General features: G+C 38.7%; 4 protein-coding genes across 4 annotated transcripts in view; all 4 read right to left on the bottom strand.

Annotated features, from left to right (window-relative positions):
- Window positions 1-24838, bottom strand: part of LOC145391009 (uncharacterized) — a 73787-nt gene that overhangs the window by 17715 nt on the left and 31234 nt on the right. The window lies entirely within an intron of this gene.
- Window positions 3549-6317, bottom strand: LOC145390874 (putative glutamate receptor). Its single transcript, XM_080265614.1, has 5 exons — window positions 6301-6317; window positions 6015-6143; window positions 4929-5087; window positions 4631-4721; window positions 3549-3857 (listed from the first exon to the last, which is right to left on the bottom strand). Exons 1-5 carry the CDS (start codon window positions 6315-6317, stop codon window positions 3549-3551), a joined length of 705 nt encoding a protein of 234 aa, XP_080121740.1.
- Window positions 13002-15376, bottom strand: LOC145390873 (uncharacterized). Its single transcript, XM_080265613.1, has 4 exons — window positions 15286-15376; window positions 14345-14444; window positions 13936-14065; window positions 13002-13112 (listed from the first exon to the last, which is right to left on the bottom strand). Exons 1-4 carry the CDS (start codon window positions 15374-15376, stop codon window positions 13002-13004), a joined length of 432 nt encoding a protein of 143 aa, XP_080121739.1.
- On the bottom strand, window positions 17832-20250 carry LOC145390871 (uncharacterized). The gene is made up of 3 exons (XM_080265612.1): window positions 20203-20250; window positions 19337-19572; window positions 17832-17994 (listed from the first exon to the last, which is right to left on the bottom strand). Exons 1-3 carry the CDS (start codon window positions 20248-20250, stop codon window positions 17832-17834), a joined length of 447 nt encoding a protein of 148 aa, XP_080121738.1.

Raw genomic sequence — 24838 nt, 5'->3', positions numbered from 1 at the left:
TGAATTATTTTCTACTATCCCATAATCTTGTATAGCCTTGAGGTTTAATCTGCCCTTATACTCAGATAATGTCACTATTGACTAGTTCTCGGAGGACGATGTGGAGATTCATAAAATTTGTTCATAACTCGTGTGTTTCTCTATCACCCACCGAGAACTGCCCTAACACTTCAACACAGGCTACTTCAATGTACCAGATATAAAGTCAAGTTCACTATGATCCCACGATATACCATGGGAAGATGGGGGGAGGGGAAGTAGTATCCAAAGGACGTAGCTACACTTGTAATTAAAAAGCGCGTCCACACTTGTGCTTGAACAAGTGCTGGCAACATGAATGCAACACAATAACAAACACGCTGCAAACATGTTCGGAACGGCAGCGTCCAGATCATATTGGCAACATCATTATGAAGTCTCAGCTGCCTGGTATGGACAGTCATATCCCATCGCCTGTGCTGCAAGTGTTCGAAGCTGCAATGAAACTCTTTTGCATACATCTGTCCAAATACTGCTGCATACATTTACCCAAACATGTTGCAAACCATGTTGTCAACATATGTTCGAGGGCATATGTGAACGCGTCCTAAAAGGCAGGAATTACTGCGGTCTTTTAATTTTATCCGAAATACCTACTTACATTATTAAATGTGACACTACATAATTACCTACGAGATATTGAAAGATGCTCATTACTCGATTACATACACCCAAGTTTTTCGCCACTTTACTCTAATGAAGTTTTTTGGTATTTATTTTTTAAGTTTACTCACTCTCAGTGTAAAGGGTTAATGAAAGTTATGTTTAGCCTAGAGGTCCAAAAATCTCTCGTGAACCGAATAAAATCGTCTGGATGTAATGATAAAATGCAATATCAGATTGAACGGGATAAATGTTACAGTTAGCTTAATCTATCCTATTTTCAGTAATGAAGGTACTATCATGGCTTACCCAAAGACTGGTGAGTGCGAGAATGGTGTTGACGGTGATGATCCTGGGTGGGTTCTTGCACATGCTGGAGTTCGGTTCTGAGTACTTCATCCATCTATCGTACAGCCCTGATTCCACCAACGTGTACGATCTAACCGCATGAAAAGACAATTATATGTCTGTATGTGAAGAACAACTTGCTAAGAAAAATGAAAAATGAAATACCGAGCTCTCGTCTTTTTTTCCAAGACATCTCAGGGTGTGTATGTATGTATATATGTAAATTTATCATAAACTCAAAGCCCTTCTGTGAAAGGGACCTATATATTTATATTTGTTACGTTTTTTATTTGTATTTTTAAAAAAGAATTACATTGCTACAAAATTTTATCTGTTGTACATTATTAATTAGCTAACTTGGGCACTTGCAACTTATTCATCCTTGGTAAAAAGGGGCTGTTCTTCTGAGTCACCATGACCAGAGGGGTGGTTGCGTAGACGCTCCGTGACAGGTAAAAATCACAACGACCTGCAAAGAGAATTTTAGATGTTATCTATACCTGAGCGTTAATATATTATTAGAAAACTACTGAAGTGTTCCTTTTACGAACTTACAAGATGCTTCTTATTTTGAAATGCAGGCAATACTTTTACATTTGCCTAACAATCGTTTTTAATTAATTACCACCTGGCCTCTTGTCACCATTCGTATGCCCCTGAAATCCTCATTTCTGCTATATGCATCAGTGTCAATGTTTCTCTCTGCTGCCTGACATTATTAACTACAAGCGGAAATTGTAAGAAGAGGAGTCGTAACATCTTGACTGTTCCAGCACTATTCATATAGTTTATTTCAATAAAAGCACCATTTAGAGGTAAACGCTTTTATTTTATCCCTCTATATCGTCCTTTAACTAACCAGTTTGTCAGGCGTAGTATTCTTGATAACATTTAATTTATTCTAACTGATGACAGACGACTGGGAAGGGAAAAAGAGTTCTCAAAACTTCCCCTCTTGAAACATTCAGTGAGCAGTGAGTTTCTTCCTTAATGATCCATGTAAATTCAAAAGAATAATTCTGTTAAATAACCTGGCCATTTTACTCATTAAAGAAAAGTCTTAGTAAAAGCCAGTTTATATTCCATGACTAACGTAACATAACCAGTTCAACAGCAGCTTGTGTGTGTGTGTGTGTGTGTGTGTGTGTGTGTTCATTCCATTTTGGAATGACATCAATTAAATATTAATAACTTGTTGGTTTGGTACTGCTATGATACACTGATACATTCGAATATACAGATAACTAAAAATTAAACATACATAATTTCAGTAACTTTAGTAATTATATTACAACCTGTGAGAGAAAAGCTTTTGGGCAGCAAGTTGATATAGTTGAGATACAGGTCAAGGATGACGTGAGTGGCAGCGCGCACGACGGTCTCCATGCTGTTTTGTAATTCGACGAACTTGTTGTAGGCGACCCGTTTTGTCCCCATCAGTTTCCCAAGTTCATGAAGTGGACCTGACGTGGCAGTCTGGAAAGAATAAGGCTATCAAAAGTTGTCTACTTTACGGTATATGTTTGTGGGATTTGGAGTTTTTACTAATTGGAAGAAAAAAGGTGAGTGTAAATGTTTTGCGGATCGTTTTGGTTATATATCAAACATATGTAAATAACAAATGATCCATGATTTAATGAGTCAAAATAGCATCAGGAACATATTTACCTATCAAAATAATAGATCCGTCAAAAATTAATTTGCTGCTCTATGGTGTTTGAGAAATTATACATGGAAAGAAAAAAAAAATCAATAGACAGAAATTGCCTTAATCTTTGGGCAGCGTGTTATTATGATATGATTTTCATGAATAATATAAGCATCATTTCAGGCAAAACTTTTATGATTATTTATTTATTTTTTTTTTACGCCACAATTAACTAACAGCATATCTATAATACAATACCACAATTAACTAACAGCATATCGTATTATAGACGGCCAATTAGATACTTTTAACTTTTTATTATCCTGAAGAAACAACCACTCACTTCAATATATTTTATGATCAAAGTGTTTGGAACAACAATTATCCTAATATCAGAGTTGTCAAGGACGTCCTCAAGTCTCTGGTAAGGTTCGTCGATGTATCTGACTGCCAGGAGGGACATGAGGTTGCCGACGTAGCCCTGTGTCAGCACCACCATCATCAGCATCCACACCCCCAGCATCACACGCTCCCACCACCACCGACTCTTGGTTCTCTTCATGTCTGGAAGACAAAATAATAGTCAAGCAAAAGATATGGAGCACCAAAATATATTATGACCTGTTTCTGGCAGCTTTGGTGAAATGAAAGTAGTGGTTACAGCAAGCTGCCATTAGCGAGATGAAATTAAGCATCATCTAACAGAAGACAATGGTTGAGCATCATGAAACTATGTGGGAGAAACAAGTGGCTCTTTTCGTATTCTCACAGAGAGAAATTGACTAGTTCAGAAGCTAACAGGCCTGGATAATGCCTCCATTAACTCAGCCTTTCCAACTTAATCTAATCTCTCAGAGTCCCTCCAGAGTCAATCTAAAATTACTCAGTGTAAACCACAACATGGCAAACACTAGTTACCTTCTTGCAAAAGAACTCGCACACAGTTGAAGGTGTTGGTATCTGCCATGTGTGGTTCGTGCATATGAGTGGGAAGGCAGAAAGACAGAAGCAGCATCACAACGCATACTGACAACAGTGCTGTCAGCACAGCCACCCAAACCATTGGTCTAAGAGGCAGCAGGAAGCCCCATGGGTCCGCCTCAGGTCGACCACGGGCAGCGAGAATTAGATAATTTCCCATAAACACAAATGAAGAGAAGTCTACCCACTGGCTTCTGGTTATATCCACGAAAAATGGTCCTGGAGTAAACTCCACTTCCTGAAACGTTTTTTTTTTTTTTTTTTAATTATATTGAAAAACAATAGAATAATGTCTGTCGGGATATATTCCATAAAAGATTGGCATTTACCACATTATACTGTGATGAGTAATTCGTGAGAAGGCTCACAAGTCGTTTTCTTCACTCAATATGTTTACTTTATTGATCACTTGTTATTTCAAGAGAAATTGTCAGAGAGCTAAATGTCTGGAAGGGAAACTGACAAGGAAAAAAAAAAAAAAGTATGTTCAGATGATGTATATGCGAAACATGAGGATCGATTTTTAAGGGAGGGAAAATACAGCTACTGTTCAATACTGAAAGCTGTAGAAGGACAATTAAAGTATGGAATCTACCTAAGATACGGCAGCTTGTTAAAATGAAAATGCAATAACATTATTTGCAAGTTAACAGAAACTGGTTTTAACAAGTAAAAACAAAAAAAAGCTGTAGCGAGCGAAAAACAATGTTAAAAAGAAATGTTCAAAATATATAGGCGAGAAAGACGCTATCACGTGCCTTAAGCACGTGATATATATATATATATATATATATATACTCTAGTTCTAACTTGGCCCAAAATTACCATTCCATATTGAGAAGTTTGCCGCAATAAGAGATTAGCACTAGAAAAGGACTCCAGTGATACAGAAGTCTTATGAAAAGGAGGGAAGGGGTAACATTGTCTTTTTCTGCCATCGAGCTTCGTAGTAGAATCTGCAAAAGGACGAAAATCTGAGCCGAGTTGAGGTAAACGAACTATGGAACTAACCTCACGTGTAATGAGTCCCATCATGCCTGTCCAAGTCCCATCTCTTTGCAGTAAGCCCCAGGTCCTGTCAGGGGATCTCACGTACGTGTATCTGTCAGAGGGACGTGATTTGAACACCTTTGATGATTTTGTAACCTTTTCCATAGCAAAAAATAAGTCGAATGGGTACGTTCACATTCATATATTATTTTTGTTAACTTAGGGCAAGTTGTGCAATCAACCAGCGATTATTTATCAAACCCAAATATTTTCAGTCAAACATAGAGTGTACTAAACCAAGTGTGTATTAATAGCTCACGTGAAGTTCATGATCATGGACAGCATCTCCATAATGTTCCCCGCTGGCCCCCCGAAGGTGAGTCGTTTGCCCTCTGGTGCCGTGGGGTCATCAACTGTAAATGCCACCTGTGCCACTAACTCCTCCGCTGTCACTAGCACGTGTGGCCGGTGCGGGAACCTGCGGCAAGATGGTGTTCGGTATAGTGTTGACTAGTAATGTCACTTGGATTAATATATAATCTCAGGCAATGCATTTTTCATTCTGACAGCATGATTAAATGTTTATGTATTACACACTAAACAGAACCTGGACTTTATAAGCTTTTTTTTTCCAGTATCAGTTGTGCTAACTTCTTCAGTTAAGGAAAACAACCGCGGTGATCGTCCATGTTGTTGCGTAACGGTGGCATAACCTAAGGCCATTCAGATCGTTCAGAGTGATTAAAGCTCAGGCTCAGGTACGTTAATTCAGATTCGAGGAACCTGTTCAGAAACAATTGGGTAAGTTACAGTCTATACTTTTCTCACTGTAACTTGTCCTAAAACTCTCATCTGCTCATCTCGAGTCCTGAGATATAACAATAGATCAACACTCAAATATGATGCTAGTCATGGGAGGTGTTATGGGAAGGATGTAAAGCTGTAGTATTGTCTTTTTTTTACCAATGAATTATGTGAAATAAGCTGCAAAAGGACGAACAACTGGTCATAGTAACGGTACAAAAAAAAAGTATTTACTGTATATCCAAGCACACATCAGTATATCCAGACCATTTAAGTCGCTCACACTGGATCAGTGTCATTTAGGTCCAGATACACGAATTCAGGTTAAATTAGTCCCATTCTGGTAATTTCATAAAGTCAGAATATTTATTTATATATTTCCCTTCTCTTCCCCTGTAGGAATCAAGAGATCTTGGAGCATCTCTTATGTAGTGTGCGAGTCGGTAATTATCGGGAATGCAGTAATAATAATAATAATAATAATAATAATAATAATAATAATAATAATACAAGTTACCATGCAAGATCTCTCATGTATGCAGCTCAGTGTCTCTGTGTTTAGCAATATCTTACAGGACCGTTGTCGACACACAAAATTTACCGTAAGAACTTCTGCGGGAAAAGATCTGGTGGATGGGTGAAAGTTAGACGTTGATCGATAGTCCATGATGCCACTTGTAATGGTAGGGATTCAGGGTCGGTGAACGGCAGCCATGAGAACACTTTGGTTCTGTTGATGAAAAATCAATCTGTCCATTAATTAATACTCAGAATTATCCACTATTTGTGCTCCGCTCTTGTACGGTTGCAGACAACAAGATCACGTCATGCATTTATGAAGGTGGTAAATTATAATGTGAAAACTTGAACGACTCTGACCATTTCACTGGGTTTCAAAATTCATTGTTTATAGTCTCGATACTTACAATGGATCAGTATTTATGTTGGCAACTGCATACGGATAATATTCGTTACCTGAAGACTGGCAAGGTATCGTCCACAACAGCAACGAGAGAAGTGGTTCGAGAGAGAGTCCTGTGAAGGTAGGGAAGGGTCTTGAGTTGGAGGAGAGGGATGCTAGTAAATACGAGCAGCTTTGTTTTCTGGACCAGCAGGAGGTGGCTCTTGAAGGAGGACTCAGCGAAGGCGGCTAGGAAGGCTGGGTCATCGCTCACCACCACCATCGTCACGCACCACAACGCATCACCAAGCTAATGGTGCTAACATGAATAATATCACGGAGCTAATAGTGCCAACATAATTTATATCACAGCTAATGGTGCTGACATAAAAAATATCAAGAACCTAACGGTGCCAACACGAATAATATCACACAATTAATCGTGCCGATATAAATATCAGGAACCTAATTCCAACAAGAACATGATAACGAAACTAATGGTGCCGACATGAATAATCGTCTGACAATGAAAGGACCCTAATACTCCCCCTGACCACGATTTACACCCATCGAATATTCTGTACAATCCTGGCTTTTGTTTAAGTCACTGGTGTGTCCTCGCCCTAAGTTCCCGTCGGTGGTCCAGGAACTGAAACAGGGATCTCTCAGTTGTGGGCCAAGTATACTTTTGATTTCACAGTGCCAACTCGTAGGAATACTTAATGAACTAAACTGTTTGATATCTAGTTCCTTCAGCCTGATAACGTCTTTCTGTATTTCAGGCCGACTACCGCAGACAAAAGGGAACAGAGAGAAGGCTACGGAAATAATATTATTCAGTCGTGTGTTTTTATGGGTGAATATATTCAAAGAACTCTGATTTATTGCCTCCAGAGACCAGTTTCTGCACCCTAATTCATCTACATGCCTTGGCCACATACCTGTCGAGCTGTGGCTATAGTCTGTGAGAGCTGTTCGTATGTCATGCTGGAGTTTTGTTCACTAGTCTTTACCTCGAACACTCCGACTCCCCAAGGAGCACGGAAGGGTGCCAGGTCCTGAAAGGGAACACATAATGATAAATCTTTCCTTCTTCACAACTGAAGCAACAATAAGGATAACTAGAATAATAATTTAAACACATTATCTGCAAGCATCGCAGTTTTGATTAACTCTGGGTAGACTTTGGTCATCTAGTTCATTCAGTAGCACAAAGGATTGAAGCCGATAATGTGAATACTTGTATCGTATAGAAATGCAAGTAATGACCTAATGTTTAGCTTGACCCTATCAGGCACTTCTGTTGCAGCTCTAAGCAGTTTTTACATTATTGTTGTGTTTACTTACTTGTGTCATGGAGATCGCCCATGAGGAGCCATCTGTCAGCAATAGGACAGAAAAGTGAGAACACCGCTCTGTGGCCAACATGTCATCCAGTTGTAGGTGGCTGTCCATTGATGCTATGGTCGTGTCTGACAAATACGAGGGTGGATAGAAGCACACTTGTACAGTACTGTTTTTAGTACAAGTGCTGGAATGTTTGCTTGGCAATATGCACCAAAATCAATCCTTCATCTACCAATGTCTTGTCTCTGCTACTTAAAACCGCCTGTAGCCAAAATATTAAATTAAAAGTAACACGACGAAAAGCACGGAAAGAATCATATTCAGTCAATCAGTGATTACTAATTGGCGAGGTTAGGTTGCACAGTTAATATTCGTTTTATACTATAGCTCAGTTAAATCAAAACCTCTAACTACGAGTACCTTTGTAGTTATGGATAAGCACGCCTTCAAAAGACCATAGCTCCCTAGAGTTGCAGTTGCTTGAAACATCCGATAACCCATCATTAATCGGAATTCCCTCTATTTTGTTACCGTAAAAAACAATCAACTGAAATAATTAAATACAACGAAATAACTTGGTGATATTTGGTGATGCACATAAGCCTACATCAAAATGAAACAAGCATTTTTTTTTTTTTTTTTCGCCTAGCGCTTTTCCTTTACTGCAGTCTACGTGCCTGTGATGTGATGTAGGCGGGCATGGACCAGTAGGCAGGTGACCCCCAGGCCGAGCCATAGTATCCCCACAACAGCCGACATCATGCCATCTCCACCACCACCGCAACACGTCACGACCACCACAGCACACCTCCGCCACCACCACACGTCAAGACCACCACAGCACACCTCCGCCACCACCACACTCCACGACCACTACGTAATGCTTTCACCACTGTCGAAATATGTTACGACCACTGTGGCAATCCTCCACTACCACCGTATCTATTTCTTAAACAAACCTCCACCATAAAACTCCTTAGCCCATTAAGAAACTGTAAATCTGCTCCTCCTCGTAACTCAATGTATATATTTTTTGCATTAGGAATAACAGACATAATTTAGCACTCGTCTTTCTTTAACCGTTCTTTGAAAAAAGACCATGACCATAATCTTTCTCATATGACTTACAGATTTGTTTTCAGAAACAACAAGAGATATGGGAAAATTTTGATTTATGCTAAAAAAGCAAATCCCAGTTAGGAGAAGGAGTTGATCACAAGTTTGTGAAGTCAGATCCTGACTAACAATCAGAAAACAAAATTAATCTGTGGTAATGCTAGTTCATTCTTATATTTTCCGTGTTGATGTTCATTTTCAGGATGAGGAAAGTTACTTAGTTTTTTCCACAAATACATGTGTATCTAAAACCACAATATTATCGTACGAAACTCAGATTTCCCTCGTCTTCCAAGCACTGTTACCAACACATACGTCTGGGTGTCTGGTAATCCTCATGACATGATATTCGAAGGAAAATGGATTTTATTCAATATTGCATTTTTATTATTATTATTATTTTCAGTACACATTAATATATATACCAATGCATGTTAATCCTGTACCATTATTTAACAAAAATACTTACGCTGATTACAAATACGCATTTATTCCGTTAACTTCGTTTACATTCAAATCATTTTCGTATGGGAAACCTTGTAATATAAAGCAGATGAGAGAGCCTGGTTATACATTCTAGCTAAATACAAAAAATAGTTTATCATCTTTCGAAGAAGCACAAGCAAGTCTGAAGCCTGTAATACCAATTTTCCGAGAAGAAAAAACGAAATACAAAAACGTTTTGTTTGACACATGAAATAAAGATTGTATTTAACTTTCCTCACCTATGACACCAACAACATACATTATCGTTCTGAAAGAGACGGACAGTAGTTTTTCAGTATAAAATAACGCTTAAATGCCATTAAAAATATAATGCCATGTACTTATTACATGCGTGGTATCTTGAAAATCTCAACGAAATGGTGGCTTTGGGATGTAAATGCTCACTTAACTGAGAGCTCATTTAACTGAGAGCACAAGTGAGATCGCATGTCTCTTACATAACTTCAGTCAGCTCTTTGCTCTGCTCAGCTTTGAGTTACCAAAACAATATTTTCCACATATATAACACTTTTCTGCTTTTGCCAGTTTATAAGGGAGACGCAGTTGAATTTACATGAAAGGGAAATTTATCTTTTCCTTGGCTCTTGCTGGTTTTTCTCAACGAACTATAACGAAACTATGGCACGTGAAGTGTTGGCAATTCAAAATCTAGATACATAGAACCAGTTCACTCGGCTGTCACATACAAAAAGCCTGTCTGGGTAGCATCTGTTTGGTTTGGCAAGACATATTTGAAAACTGAAGGAGTTTGCAAAGTTACTTTGAATGAAGTTAATTATGAGTACTTCAACTTTACGTTTACGTGAAACTCAGTAATACCTGTACAGATCTGTGTATTTAATATACCCACAGTGATAACGGAAATCTGATTGTATTGCTCTGAGATTCATTTCAGATAAGTACAACTTATCATTGTGCATTGCAGTTGGATGGAACGCATTAATGCGACTGTAAATTGCTTTGCAATGTTTCCTTTTACTAGGGCGGCCAGTTCGAAGCCTATTCTCAACGTGTCCCTCCTGCTTCCACCTCCTGAGCCACCTGCAGACAGTGGTGACGCTGGACCCGGTTACCCAAGCTATGGCACGAGCTGACAGGCCCCGCACCCACAACCAGATGAAAGTGCTGCGTTCTGTCAGGGAGGTTGGGCGTGAGGGCAGTGTTGTTTCCATGTTCTGTCTAAGAGAGATATTTAACAATCAAATAAAAATAGAATGTTGTCCTCCTTGTTACTTTGCATCAAGTGTAGGACGTACAATATGTAGTTACTTATGTTTATGCCCTTCGCCATAGTGACTTACTTTCACTGCACTCCTGTTGCTACTGGATTGTTCTTATTCATTATATTGGTCAACCGTTTGATGAAGGCTATATATGAAATTCATTCATTTCGAGAAACCTCTTCTGAGTTAAATAGTTTCTGAATGTACGGGAAAGTATATAAAAGACCTAAACTATCATTGGATATTTGGAAACAAGGTTCGATACTGGTAGTAAATTTTGGGAATAGACACTGATCTGCAGTCTTTCTAATCCATAATATATTCATCGGTTCTCTGTTTCATATCCCGAAAAAGACCCACGAAGCAACATAGTAATCTCTCCACCCCATGAAAGGTGTGGGAAACTGTAACAGGTTAATGAAGAATGAACATAAAACAGCAATAGGTTATAAACAACAATAGTGGATCGAAATTGGTCAAGAAAAAGCATTATCTAGTCCTTATACAAGTCTTTAAGCAACAACAACAATGCTGTAAGTAAAGGAAAAAAAAAAAACTAAGCAACAGAAACAAACCTCAGGGCAACAGAATCAAATTTCTGAGTAACAGATACCAACATCAAAGCAACAGAAACAAACCTCTAAGCAACAGAAATAAATCTCTAGGTAACAGAAACAAACCTCTAAGCAACAGAAATAAATCCAGAACAACGAAAACAAATCTCTAAGCAACAGAAACAAATATCTAAGCAAGAGACAGGTTGGTACTTCGAGACAATTAAGTTGGCATGACAGGGCTACTTTATCACCCACTCTCAGGCTCTGTGTTACGGGTTATGAAGGAAAAATGGTCCATGGGTACCACAAACATCACATACTCTTTTGAGAAATGAACTGTCCACACCAGCTGCCCAAGCAATGAAAATATGTCTAGGGAACAAACAAGTCCTTATAAAACAAACAAGTTATTCAACAACAAACAAATCTTAAACAAGAAAAGGAAATGTAAAGCAGTCCTCCCCAAAGTGAGGAGTGTAAAAACAAATATGGGTCTTAGAACAATTAAAACAAGTCCGAAAGGAACAGAGAAATGCCATAAACTAGTGTTATAACAAAAGATACCGTTGCCGCTAGCCACTTAATTTTTTGGTAAATTTCCTTTTGATCGAGAAATATTGGCTGTGCTTTCATCATGTCTGAAATTTAGTGATCTGTAAACACAAAAAACGTCGAAAGTTAAATTAATAAAAGATACTAATTACCTTCGCGCAAAGATGTTTGGTTCTGGCAGAGATGCTGGTTGTGACGATAGCTGTGCTTTCATGTTCGGTGTTTGAAAGTTATGCATCAGAGAATATAAAAAAGGTGGAAACTATACTTGATTTATAGCTGTCAGTATAAGGTGGTAAAGGACGAATAAACGTCTCCCCGATAAAGATACATTGCTCGGGCAATGGGGTACAACATGACTAACAGGAACGCGTTACATCATGACTAATAACAGCACTGTACAATATGACTAATAACAACACGGTAAGATGTCACTAACTGCAACACAGTCCAATATCACTACCAGTAACACGGTACAGTATTATAATACCAATAGCAACACGGTGATATATCACTAACATTAACGCGGTACCATGTTACTAACAACAACACTGCACCATATGACTAACACGGTACCATTTGACTAACAGCAACACAGTGCCACATGACTCACGATCAAAGTATAGAGGAAGGTGAGGCTGGGATGTGATCTCCAATAGCCTGGAGCAACAGCTGAGCTCTGAGTGCTGCCCGGCCTCCTGGAACCCTTATATAAACAGTGAACATCTTTCCCTCCCCTCTCTCTACACCAGCCAGTGAGTACCTTCCCCTCCCCTCTCACTGCACCACCCAGTAAACACCCTCTCCCCTCTCACCACATCAGTCAGTGAACACATCCCCCTTCACTCTCACTATCCCATGACAATTTACTTATTCCAAGAGATCAACTACACAGATCAACTAAAACAAATAGATCAACAGGGTTACTGGGGACATGTCCACATATTTTCATGATGATCCTCAAATTAGTGTTGTATAATTCCCTGGAGAGACAGACACAGACAGACAAGTGTAACTACATAGCCCTACCCTCGATGGTAGAAGATGCTGTCACGCAGAATATAATGTTACTGCACGTGCATACTTTAGACAGTGGATTATAAGAAAAAATCCAATTAACTTATAAAATTTATTAATATATGTTCTTACAGAAACGGTAACAGTGATACCCATGAGAATACACTGCGGTGAGTGATACTGTAAGCAACTCTTAAACTTTGTGATTTGTATAATTTTATATATAATTCTAAATTATTTATGCATTCATTTATTTGGTAGGCATGTACTGCGTTCCATATCAAACTTAAATGAAGTAAGTAATTCATGTGAAGAGGGTTGTCAGCAACGGTGATGTGTGTGGTCAGTGATGGTGATAGTGGTGTGTCTTAATTGGCCACCTGAGTCTTTTGACCCCATCTGGCTCCACCACACACCAACTCCATCACCAGCACCACTACAGCCACTATGAACCCACACCCAAGCACCGCAAACATGCCCTGAAAATGGATAACGCGGGATGTAGGGCAGTAATCCTTTCATTAATGGACTAAACTAATAATACCCCTGATACATGCGTAGTCAGATTTTACGACGTCACACATATATGTCTATAAAAGATCTATCAAAACAATTATTTAGTTGGAAATGATCTTGAAGTCACGGTAGAAACTGAATTATTTTCTACTCTACCATAGTCTTGTATAGCCTTCACGTTTTGTTACGCTCAGATAATGTCAGTGTACAGTAGACTAGTTCTCGGAGGACGATGTGGTGATTCATAAACTTTGTCCATAACTTGTGTGTCTCTACATCACCCACCGACAACTACCCTAACACTTCAACACAGACTACTTCAATGTGCCAGATATCAAGAGAAGTTCACTATGATCCCACTATATACCATGGGAAGATGGGGGAGGGGTAGTGTCTAAAGTACTTAGCTAGATTCATAATTATAAAAGCCAGGTTTTACTCTTTTTTTTAAAATCTGAAATACCTACCTGCATAATTAAATGTGAAACAGTACATATTTACCTACGAGATATTAAAGATGCTCATTACTCGATTACCTACACCCAGTTTTTTCACCACTTTACTCCAATGGACTACTTTAATATTAATTTTTTAACCTTACTCTCGTGGTAAAAGGGTTAATGAAAGCTATGTTGAGCCTCTCAGATACCGTTAAAAAAAGAGAAAGTTAATCGAATGAAATTGTCTGGACGTAATGATAAAATGCAATATCAGACTGAGGGGGATAAAAGAACAATGAGGTAAATCTATCCTATTTTCAGTAATGAAGTTTCTATCATGGCTTACCCAAAGACTGTTGAGTGAGAGAATGGTGTTGACTGTGATGATCCTGGGTGGGTTCTTGCACATGCTGGAGTTGTGTTCTGAGTACTTCATCCATCTATCATACAGCCCTGATTCCACCAACGTGTACGATCTAACAACAAGAAGAGACATTTATATGTCTGTAGGTGAAGAATAACTCGCTAAGAAAAATGAAAGGTGAAATACTGAGCTCTCGTCTGTTCGTCCAAGACATTATATAGTATGCATGTGTGTATGTCTGTAAATTTATCATACCCAAAGCCCTCCTGTAAAAGGATCTATATAATGATATTTGTTACGTTATTATATGTATTTTCAACAAGAATTATTCTTCAGCAAAATTTTATCTGTAGTACATAATTGCTTTTTTTCACTAAACTGGGACACTTACAACTTATTTATCCTTGGTAAAAAGAGGCTGTTCTTCTGAGTCACCATGGCCAGAGGGGTGGTTGCGTAAACGCTCCTTGAAAGGTAAAAATCACAACGAGCTGCAAAAAGAAATACTATATATTATTAATACATGAGCGTAGATATATTATTAGATTACTACTGGAGTGTTCTTTTTCTGGCTTACAGGTTGCTTCTTATTTTGAAATACCAGAGCAGTGTTTTACATTTTTCTAACAATAGTTTTTAGTTAATTTCCACCTAGCCTCTTGTCAACAGTCGTATGTCCCTGAAATCCTCATTTCAGTTATATGCATCAGTGTCTGTGTCTTTCTCTGCTGCCTGACATTATTAATTACGAGTGGAAATTGTGACAAGAGGAGTCGTAAACATCTTGACTGCTCCAGCACTACTCATATAGTTTATTTTAATAAAACCACCATTTAGAGGTAAAGGTTTATATTTTCTCCCTCTATATGGTCCTAGAATTAACCAGTTTGTCAGACGTAGTAGCCCTGATAACATTTAATTTATTCTAATTGATGACAGACGACTGGAAAGGGAAGGGATGTTATCAAAACTTCCCATCGTGAAATATGCAATCCGTAGCGACTTTCTTTCTTAATGATCCATGTAAATTCAAAAGAATAATTCTGTTAACTTAAATAACCTGGCTATTTTACTCAGTGAAGTCTTAGTAAAAGCCAGTTTATATTCCATGACTAACATGGCCAGTTCAACAGCAGCTCATGTGTGTGTGTGTGTGTGTGTGTGTGTGTGTGTGTGTGTGTGTGTTCATGCTATTTTAGAATGACAGTAATTAAATATTAATATGTTGTTGGCTTAGTACTGCTATGATACGCTGATACATTATAATATACAGATAACTAAAAATATATTAAATATACATAATTTCGGAAACTTTAGTAAACATATGACAACCTGTGAGAGAAAAGCTTTTGGGTAGCAAGTTGATATAGTTGAGATACACGTCAAAGATGACGTGAGTGGCAGCGCGCACGACGGTCTCCATGCTGTTTTGTAATTCGACGAAAGCGTTGTAAGTGATCCGTTTTGTCCCCATCAGTTTCCCCAGTTCATGAAGTGGACCTGATGTGGCAGTCTGACAAGAATAAGGCTATGTTTGTGGGATTTGGAAACACGACTTTTTTGTAATTCGAAAATAACGTATGAGTAAATGTCTGGCAAAAAGTTTAGTTATGAATCAAACTCATGAAAATTACCGATGACCCATGAGTTAATGACTGAAAATAGCATCGGGAACTTAATTACATGTCCAAATCATTAATCCTACTCATTAATTAATTTGCTACTTTATAGTGTTTGAGAAACTGTACATGGCAAAAAAAAAAAAAAAAAAAGTATTTTTACAGACAGAAATTGCAGTAACCTTAGGGCAGCGTGTTACTATGTTATGAATATCATTAATAGGTTTGCCATCATTTCAGGCATAACTTTTATGATTATTATTTTTTGACGCCGTAAGTAACTATAGCATATCTATGAAAGCATCGCATTATAGACAGTGAATTAGATACTCTTTATTTTTTATTATCCTGAAGAAACAACCACTCACTTCAATATATTTAATGATCAAAGTGTTTGGAACAACAATTATCGCAACATCAGAGTTGTCAAGGACGTCCTCAAGTCTCTGGTAGGGTTCGTCGATGTATCTGACTGCCAGGAGGGACATGAGGTTGCCAACGTAGCCCTGTGTCAGCACCACCATCATCAGCATCCACACCCCCAGCATCACACGCTCCCACCACCACCGACTCTTAGTTCTCTTCATGTCTGCAAGACAAAATTTAGTCAAGCAAAAGATATGGATCACCAAAATATTTGATGGCCTGTTTCTGGCAGCTTTGGTGAAATAAAAGTAGTGGTTACAGCAAGCTGCCATTAGCGAGATGAAATTAAGCATCATCTAACACAACACAATGTGGGCGAAGCAACTGGTGTTTTTCGTTTTCTCAAAGAGAGAAAGTGACTATTTCGGAAGCTAACAAGCCTTTATGATGACTTAATTAACTCAGCCTTTCCGACTTAATTTAATCTCTCAGAGTCCCTCCATAGTCAGTCTAAAATTACTCAGTGTAAACCACAACATGGCAAACACTAGTTACCTTCTTGCATAAGAACTCGCACACAATTGAAGGTGTTGGTATCTGCCATGCCTGGTTCTTGCATATAGGTGGGAACACAGAAAGACAGAAGCAGCATCACAACGCATACTGCCAACAGTGCCGTCAGCACAGCCACCCAAACCATTGGTCTAAGAGGCAGCAGGAAGCCCCATGGGTCCGCCTCAGGTCGACCACGGGCAGCGAGAATTAGATAATTTCCCATAAACACAAATGGAGAGAAATCTATCCACTGGCTTCTGGTTATATCGAAGAAAAATGGTCCTGGAGTAAACTCCACTTCCTGAAATGTTTTTGTAACATACAATGAAGAACAGTAGAATAATGTTTGTCGGGATATGTTCCATAAACGATTGTCCTTTACAACGTTATAATGTGATGAGTAATTCGTGAGCCGGCTAACAAGTCGTTTTCTTGACTCAGTATATTAACTGTATTGATCACGTTTTGTTACAGTATTTCAAGAGAAACTGTCAGCGAGCTAAATATCTGAAAGGGAAACTGACAAAAAGTTTGTTCATATGATGTAAATGCTAAACATGAGGATAGAATTTTATTTACGGGAAAATACAACTACTGTACAATTATGAGAGCTGTCGGAGGATGATTACGCTTTGGAATCTACCTAAGATACGGCAGCTTGTTAAAATGAAAATGCAATTACATAAATTGCAAGTCAACTGAAACTGGTTTTAATGACAATCAGTAGAAAAAAGCCGTAGCGAGGGAAAAACAATGTTTAAAAGAAATGTTCAAAATACATAGCTAAGAAAGAGATGCTACAACTTGTTGAAAGCCAAAGAGTATTCGGTGCACAGAAGCTTAATAAACTCTAGTTCTAACTTGAACCAAAATTCCCATTCCATATTGAGAAGTTTGACTAGAAAAGGACGCTGGTGATAAAGGAGTCATGAAAAGGAGGGAAGGGGTAACACTGTCTTTTTCTGTCATCGAGCTTCGTAGTATTATCTGCAAAAGGACGATAATCTGAGCCGAGTTGAGGTAAACGAACTACAGAACTGACCTCACGTGTAATGAGTCCCATCATGCCTGTCCAAGTCCCATCGCTTTGCAGTAAGCCCCAGGTCCTGTCGGGGGATCTCACGTACGTGTATCTGTCAGAGAGGGACGTGATTTAAGCACCTTTTATGATATTGTAACCGTTTCCACAGCAAAAAATAAGTCGAGAAGGTACATTCACATTCATATTTGATTTTTGCTAACTTAGGGCAAGTTGTGCAATCAAAAAGCGTTTATTTATTAAACTCAAATATTTCCAGTCAAACATAGAGTGTATTAAAGCAAATGTGTGTTAATAGCTCACGTAAAGTTCATGGTCGTGGAAAGTATCTCCATAACGTTCCCCGCTGGCCCCCCGAAGGTGAGTCGTTTGCCCTCTGGTGCCGTGGGATCATCAACTGTATATGCCACCTGTGCCACTAACTCCTCCGCTGTCACTAGCACGTGTGGCCGGTGGGGGAACCTGAGGCAAGATGGTGTACGGTATAGTGTTGACTAGTAATGTCACCTGGATTAATTTATACTCTCAGACAATGCATTTTTCATGCCGACAGTATGAATACATGTTTATGTATTACACACAGTACAGAAACTGGACATAATAAGCTTTTGTTTTCCAGTACCAGTTGTGCATTCTGACAGCATGATTATATGTTTATTTATTACACACAAAACACTGGACTTTATAAGCTTTTGTTTTCCAGTATCAGTTGTGCTAACTTTCTTCAATTAAAGAAAACAACTGCGGTGATGGACCATGTTGTTGTGTAATGGTGGCATAACCTAAGGCCATTCAGATCTTTCAGAGTGATTAAGATTCAGGCTCAGTTAAGTCAATCTGGATTGGAGAAAGCTGTTTTTATACAATACGGTAAGTTACTCTCTAAACTTATTTTGCGCTAACTTGTAATAAAACTCTCATATGCCCATTTTGAATGCTGAGATATAACAACAGATCAACACTCGAATATGATGCTAGTCATGACGAGGTGATATGTGAAGGATGTAGAGCTGTAGTACTGTCTTTTTCTGCCACTGACCTACGTAAAATAAGCTGCTAAAGTACGAAAAACTGATCATAGTTACGGTTAAAAAGGAAAAGGAGTTATTCAAGCACACTTCAGTCCATTCAGACCATTTTGGTCGCTCTCGTTGGTTCCGTGTCACTTAGGCACAGATACACGATTTCAGGTTAAATTAGTCCTATTCTTGTAATTTCATCTATTCAGAATATTTATTTATCTACTTCTCCTCTCTTCCCCTGTAGGAATCATGAAATCTTGCACCATCTCTCATGTAGTGTGCGTGTCGGTAATTTGCGGGAATGCAGTAATAATAATACAGGATACCACGCAAGATCTCTCATGTATGCAGCACAGTGTCTCTGTTTTTAGCAATATCTAACAGGAGCGTTGTCGACACACAAAATTTACCTTAAGAACTTCTCGGGAAAAAGATCTGGTGGATGGGTGAAAGTTAGACGTTGATCGATAGTCCATGATGCCACTTGTAATGGTAAGGATTCTGGGTCGGTGAACGGAAGCCATGAAAACATTTTGGTTCTGTTGATCAAAAAGCAATGCTTTCATTAATTAAAAATCAGAATTATCGACTATTTATTTTGTGTTCCTGTGCAACCAGTGGAATCACAAGGTCAGTTATTTATTAAGATGTTAAGTAATAATGTGAAAAACTTGAAAGACTCCGACCGCTTCACTGGGTTTCAAAATTCATTGTTTATAGCCTCGATACTTAAAATGGAACAGTATTTATGTTGGTAACTGTATACGGATAATATTCGTTACCTGAAGACTGGCAAGGTATCGTCCACAACAGCAACAAGAGAAGTGGTTCGTGAGAGAGTCCTGTGAAGGTGGGGAAGGGTCTGGAGTTGGAGGACAGGGATGCGAGTGAATACGAGCAGCTTTGTTTTCTGGACCAACAGGAGGTGGCTCTTGAAGGAGGACTCAGCAAAGGCGGCGAGGAAGGCTGGGTCATCGCTCACCACCACCATCGTCACACACCACAACGCATCACGAAGCTAATGGCGCCAACATGAATAATATCGCGAAACTAATAGTGCCAACATAAGTTATTTCACAGAGCTAATGATGCTGACATAAACAATATCAAGAACCTAACGGTGCCATCAGGAATAAAATCACAAAACTAATCGTGCCAGCATAAATATCAGGAACCTAATACCAACAAGAATCTTATCACGAAACTAATGGGGCCGACATGAATAATAGTCTGACAACGACAGGACCCTAATACTCTCCCTGACCACGATTTACACCCGTTGAATGTTCTGTACAATTCTGGCTTTTGCTTTAGTCACTGGTGTGTCCTCGCCCTAAGTTCTCGTCGGTGGTCCAGGAAATGAAACAGGGATCTCTCGGTTGTGAGCGAAGCTTACTTCTGATTACACAGTGCCAACTCATAGGAATACTTAATGAACTAAACTGTTATGTCTGGTTCCTTCAGCCTGATGACGTCTTTCTGTTTTTCATGCCGGCTACAGCCGGCTAAAGAGGACAGGAAGACGTCTGCGGAATTAATATTACTCAGTCGTGTGTTTTCATGCGTGAAATTTTCAAAGAACTCTGAACTATTGCCTCCAGAGACCAGTTTCTTCACTCTAATTAATCTACATGCCCTGGCCACATACCTGTCTTGCTGTGGCTATAGTCTGTGAGAGCTGCTGTTCGTATGTCATGCTGGTGTTTTGTTCACTAGTCTTCACCTGAAACACTCCGACTCCCCATGGAGCATGGAAGGGTGCCAGGTCCTGAAAGAGAACACATAATGAAAAATCTTTCCTATTCTTCACAATTGAAGCAACAATAAGGATAACTAGATCATTAAATTAAACATATTAGCTGCAAGTATTATAATTTTGATTGACTTTGGGTAGACTTTGGCTTATCTAGCTCATTTAGCTGCACAGAGGATGAAAGCCGAAAATGTGAATACTTGTATCCTACTTGTGGCCTAATGATTAGGTTGACCCTCTCAGGCTCTTCTGTTGCAGCTTTAAGCAGTTTTTACATTATTGTTGTGCTTACTTACTTGTATCAAGGACATCGCCCATGAGGAGCCATCTGTCAGCAGTAGGACAGAAAAATGAGAACACAGCTCTTTGGCCAACATGTCATCCAGTGGTAGGCGGCTGTCCATTGATGCTATGGTCGTGTCTGACAACGAGGGTGGATAAAAGCACACTTTTACAGCACTGTTTTTAGTACAAGTGCTGGAGTATTTATTTCGCAATATGCACCAAAATCAACCCTTCATCTACCAGTGTCTTCTCTCTGCTATTTAAAACTGCTGGTAGCCAAAATATTATACTAAAAGTAACACAGCGAAAAGCACCGAGAGAATCGTTTTCAGTCAATCAGTGAATACAAACTGGCGAGTAGGTTGCATAGTTTATGTTCGTTTTATATTATAGCTCAGTTAAATCAAACCTCTAACTAAGAGTAGCTGTATAGTATGGATAAGCAAACCTTCAAAAGATCATAGCTCCCTAGGGCTGCTGTGGCTTGAAACATCCGATAATCCACCATTAATCAGAATTTTGTGTACCTCTTTCTTGTTATCGCAAAAAGCAAGCAAGTGAAATAATTAAATACAACGAAATAACTTCGTGAAATTTGGTGATGCACATTTATTAGCCTAGATCAAAATGAAACACGCCTTTTTTTTCGCCTAACACTTGTCCTTTACTGCAGTCTACGTGCCTGTGATGTGATGTAGGCGGGCATGGACCAGGAGGCAGGTGACCGTCAGGACGAGCCACAGTATCCCTGCAGCATCCGACATCATGCCACCACCACCACCACCACCACCACCGAAACACGTCACGTCCACCACAGTACACCTCCGCCACCACCAGACGTCAAGACCACTGCGGAATGCCTCCACCGCTGTCGATGTATATTACGACCACTGTGGCAATCCTCCACCACCACCGTATCTATTTCTTAAACAAACCTCCACCATAACACTCCTTAGGTCATTAAGAAACTGTAAATCTGCTCCTCCTCGTAACTCAGGGTTTAATTTTGCATTAGGAATAACAGACATAATTCAGCACTCTTCTTTCTTTATCCGTTCTTTGAAAAAAGAACATGGCCATAATTTTTCTCTCATGACTTGCAGATATGTTTTTCAGATAGATCACAAGAGAGGGGAAAATTTTTAATATATGCTGCAAAAGCAAATCCCAGATAGAAGAGGGAGTTGATCTTAAGTTTGTGAAGTCAAATCCTGACCAACAGCCAGAAAGCAAAATCAATCTGTGGTTTATGAAAGTTCATTCTTATATTTACCGTGTTAATATAAATTTTCTGGATGAGGAAAGTTACTTAGTTCATTCCCCAAACACATGTGTATCTAAAACCACAATATTATCATACGAAACTCAGATTTCCCCCATCCCAGAAAGCAAATTCAATCTGTGGTTTATGAAAGTTCATTCTTATATTTACCGTGTTAATATAAATTTTCTGGATGAGGAAAGTTACTTAGTTCATTCCCCAAACACATGTGTATCTAAAACCACAATATTATCATATGAAACTCAGATTTCCCCCATCTTTCAAGCACTGTTACCAATACATACGTCAGATTGTCTGATAAGCTTCATGACATGATATTCAAAGGAAAATGGACTTCATTCAGTGTTCCATTTTTATTTTTATTTTTATTACACATACCATAACTATACCAGTATGTAACATAAATATTTGTGCTGTTCAGAATTAAGTATTTAATTTCTTAATTTCTTTTACATCAAAATCATTTTCGTCTGGGAAACCTTTTAAATATGAAGCAAGTGAAAGAGCCTGGTTAAACATTCTACCCAAGTACAAAAATAGTTTATCATCTTTCGAAGAAGCACAAGCAAGTCTGAAGCCTGTAATACCAATTTTTCGAGGAGGAAAAAACCTAATACAAGAACCTTTGCTATGATATGAAATACGGATTGTTCATAACCTTCCTATGACAACATTCATTATCGTTCTGAAAGAGATGGACAATAGCTTTTCAGTATGAAATAAGACTTGAACACGTGGTGTCTTGAAAATCTGAACGAAATGGTGGCTTTGGAATGCAAATGCTCACTTAATTGAGAGCTCACTTAACTGAGAGCACAAATGTTATCTCACATCTCTTACCTCACTTCAGTCAGATGTTTGCTCTGCTCAGCTTTGGGTAGCAAAAACAATATCTAGCACAGATTTCACACTTTTCTGCTTTTGCCCGTTTATAAGAGAGACGCAGATGAATTTACATGAAAGGGAACTTTATCTTTTCCTTGGCTTTTGCTAGTTTTTCTCTACGAACGTTAACAAAACTATGGCACGTGATGTGTTGGCAATTCATAATCTTGATTCATAGAACCAGTTCACTCGGCTTTCATATATAAAGAGTCTGTCTGGATAGCATCTGTTTAGTTTGACAAGGAATTTGTCAAAACTGAAGGAGTTTGCAAAGTTACTTTGAATGAAGTTGATTAAGAGTACTTCAGCTTTACGTTTACGTGAAACTCAGTAATACCTGTACAGATCAGGGTATTTAGTATGCCCGTAGTGATAATGGAAATCAGTCTGAATTGCTCTGAGATTCATTTCAGATAAGTAGAACTGATAAGGGTGCAATGCAATGGGATGGAACGCTTTAATACGGCTGTAAATTGCTTTACAATGTTTCCTTTTACAAGGTCGGCCAGTGATTCGCCTGTTCTCAACATGTCCCTCCTGCTTCCACCTCCTGAGCCACCTGCAAACAGTGGTGACGCTGGACCCGGTTACCCAAGCTATGGCACGAGCTGACAGGCCCCGCACCCACAACCAGATGAAAGTGCTGCGTTCTGTCAGGGAGGTTGGGCGTGAGGGCAGTGTTGTTTCCATGTTCTGTCTAAGAGAGATATTTAACAATCAAATATAAAATCGAACTTTGTCTTCCCGGTTACTTTGCATCAAGTGTAGGACGTACAATTTGTAGTTACTTTTGTTTATGCCTTTCGCCATAGTGACTTACATTCACTGCAGTCCTGTTGCTACTAGATTATTTTTATTCATTGTATTGGTAAACTGTTTGATATAGGCTATATATGAAACTCATTCAGTTCGAGAATTTTTTCTGAGTTAAATAGTTTCTGTATGTAAGGTAAAATATATACAAGTCCTGAACTGTCTTTGGATATTTGGAGGCTAGTTTGGGCACTGGCAGTAAATTTTGGGTATTGACACTGCTTGCAGTTTTTCGAATCCGTAATATTTTTGCTGTAATGAGGTCTATCCATTAAAAAAAAGACAGAACGTCTCCCACATAGATCGTAACTTAAAGCCTGCATAGGATGGACTGTGCCTAGATTTTCACTGGTTCTCTGCTTCATATCTCGAAAAAGACCCCAGAAGCAACCTAGTAATCTATCCTCCCCATGATAGGTGTGGGAAACTGTAACAAGTTAATGAAGATTGATAAAAAAATAGTAGTAGGTTATAAACAACAACAGTGGAGCGAAATTGGTCAAGAAACAACGGTAATAAGTCCTGATACAAGTCTTTAAGCAACAAAAACAATTCTCTAAGTAACCGAACAATGCTAAGAAACAGAAACAAACCTCAAAGCAACAGAATCAAATTTCTAAGTAAGAGATACACACCTGAAAACAACAGAGACAAATATCTACGCAACAGAAATAAATATCCTATGTAACAGAAGGAAACATCCAAGCAACAGAAAAAAATCTAAGCAATAGAAATAAAGCCAGAGCAAGAGAAACAAACCTTGAAGCAACAGAAACAAATATCTAATCAAGAGAGAGGTTGGTACTTAGAGACAGGTTAGCTGGCATGACCGGGCTGCCTATCAAACCGTCTCAGGCTCTGTGTTACGGGTTATGAAGGAAAAATGATCCTTGAGTACCACAAACATCACTTATTCCTTGGAGAAATGAACTGTCCCCGCCAACTGCCTAAGCAAGGAAAATATGTCTAAGGAACAACAAATGCTAATAAAAAACAAACAAGTCCTTATCAAACATTAGTTATTCAACAACAAACTCATTTTAAACAAGAAAAATAAGTGTAAAGGAGTCCTCCGCCAGAATGAGGAGTGTAAAAACAAAAATGGGTCTTAGAACAATTAAAACACGTCTGAAAGCCACATAAACATGTCATAAACTAGTTAAAAAAAAAAAAAGATTCCGTTGCTGCTAGCCGGTAAATTTTTTGGTTATTTTCCTTTTGACTGAGAGATATTCGCTGTGTTTTCATGCTGTCTGAAATTTAGTG

Source organism: Coenobita brevimanus, chromosome 16, assembly GCF_032717465.1.
Source record: "Coenobita brevimanus isolate Jiangsu-jjx chromosome 16, ASM3271746v2, whole genome shotgun sequence".
Classification (NCBI taxonomy): domain Eukaryota; kingdom Metazoa; phylum Arthropoda; class Malacostraca; order Decapoda; family Coenobitidae; genus Coenobita; species Coenobita brevimanus.
The sequence above is the reverse complement of the archived record's forward strand: the minus strand, read 5'-3'. Positions and strand labels throughout refer to the sequence as shown.

Bases quoted from the DNA above. Each gene is read 5' to 3' on its own strand.
- LOC145390874 (XM_080265614.1), bottom strand. The intron at 5,088-6,014 runs GTAAATTTTGTG...ATCTTGCCGCAG, and splicing joins TTCCCGCAGAAGTTCTTACG to GTTCCCGCACCGGCCACACG. The intron at 3,858-4,630 runs GTTAGTTCCATA...AAAACGTTTCAG, and splicing joins TGGGACTCATTACACGTGAG to GAAGTGGAGTTTACTCCAGG.
- LOC145390873 (XM_080265613.1), bottom strand. From the start codon at position 15,376: ATGGAGACCGTCGTGCGCGCTGCCACTCACGTCATCTTTGACGTGTAT. The intron at 14,445-15,285 runs GTTGTCATATGT...TTCTTTTTGCAG, and splicing joins CAAAAGCTTTTCTCTCACAG to CTCGTTGTGATTTTTACCTT. The intron at 13,113-13,935 runs GTAAGCCATGAT...ATCCATTTTCAG, and splicing joins TCTCACTCAACAGTCTTTGG to GGCATGTTTGCGGTGCTTGG.
- LOC145390871 (XM_080265612.1), bottom strand. From the start codon at position 20,250: ATGACATACGAACAGCAGCTCTCACAGACTATAGCCACAGCAAGACAG. The intron at 19,573-20,202 runs GTATGTGGCCAG...TGGCGCCATTAG, and splicing joins CTATAGCCACAGCAAGACAG to CTTCGTGATGCGTTGTGGTG. The intron at 17,995-19,336 runs GTAACGAATATT...ATCTTGCCTCAG, and splicing joins GATACCTTGCCAGTCTTCAG to GTTCCCCCACCGGCCACACG.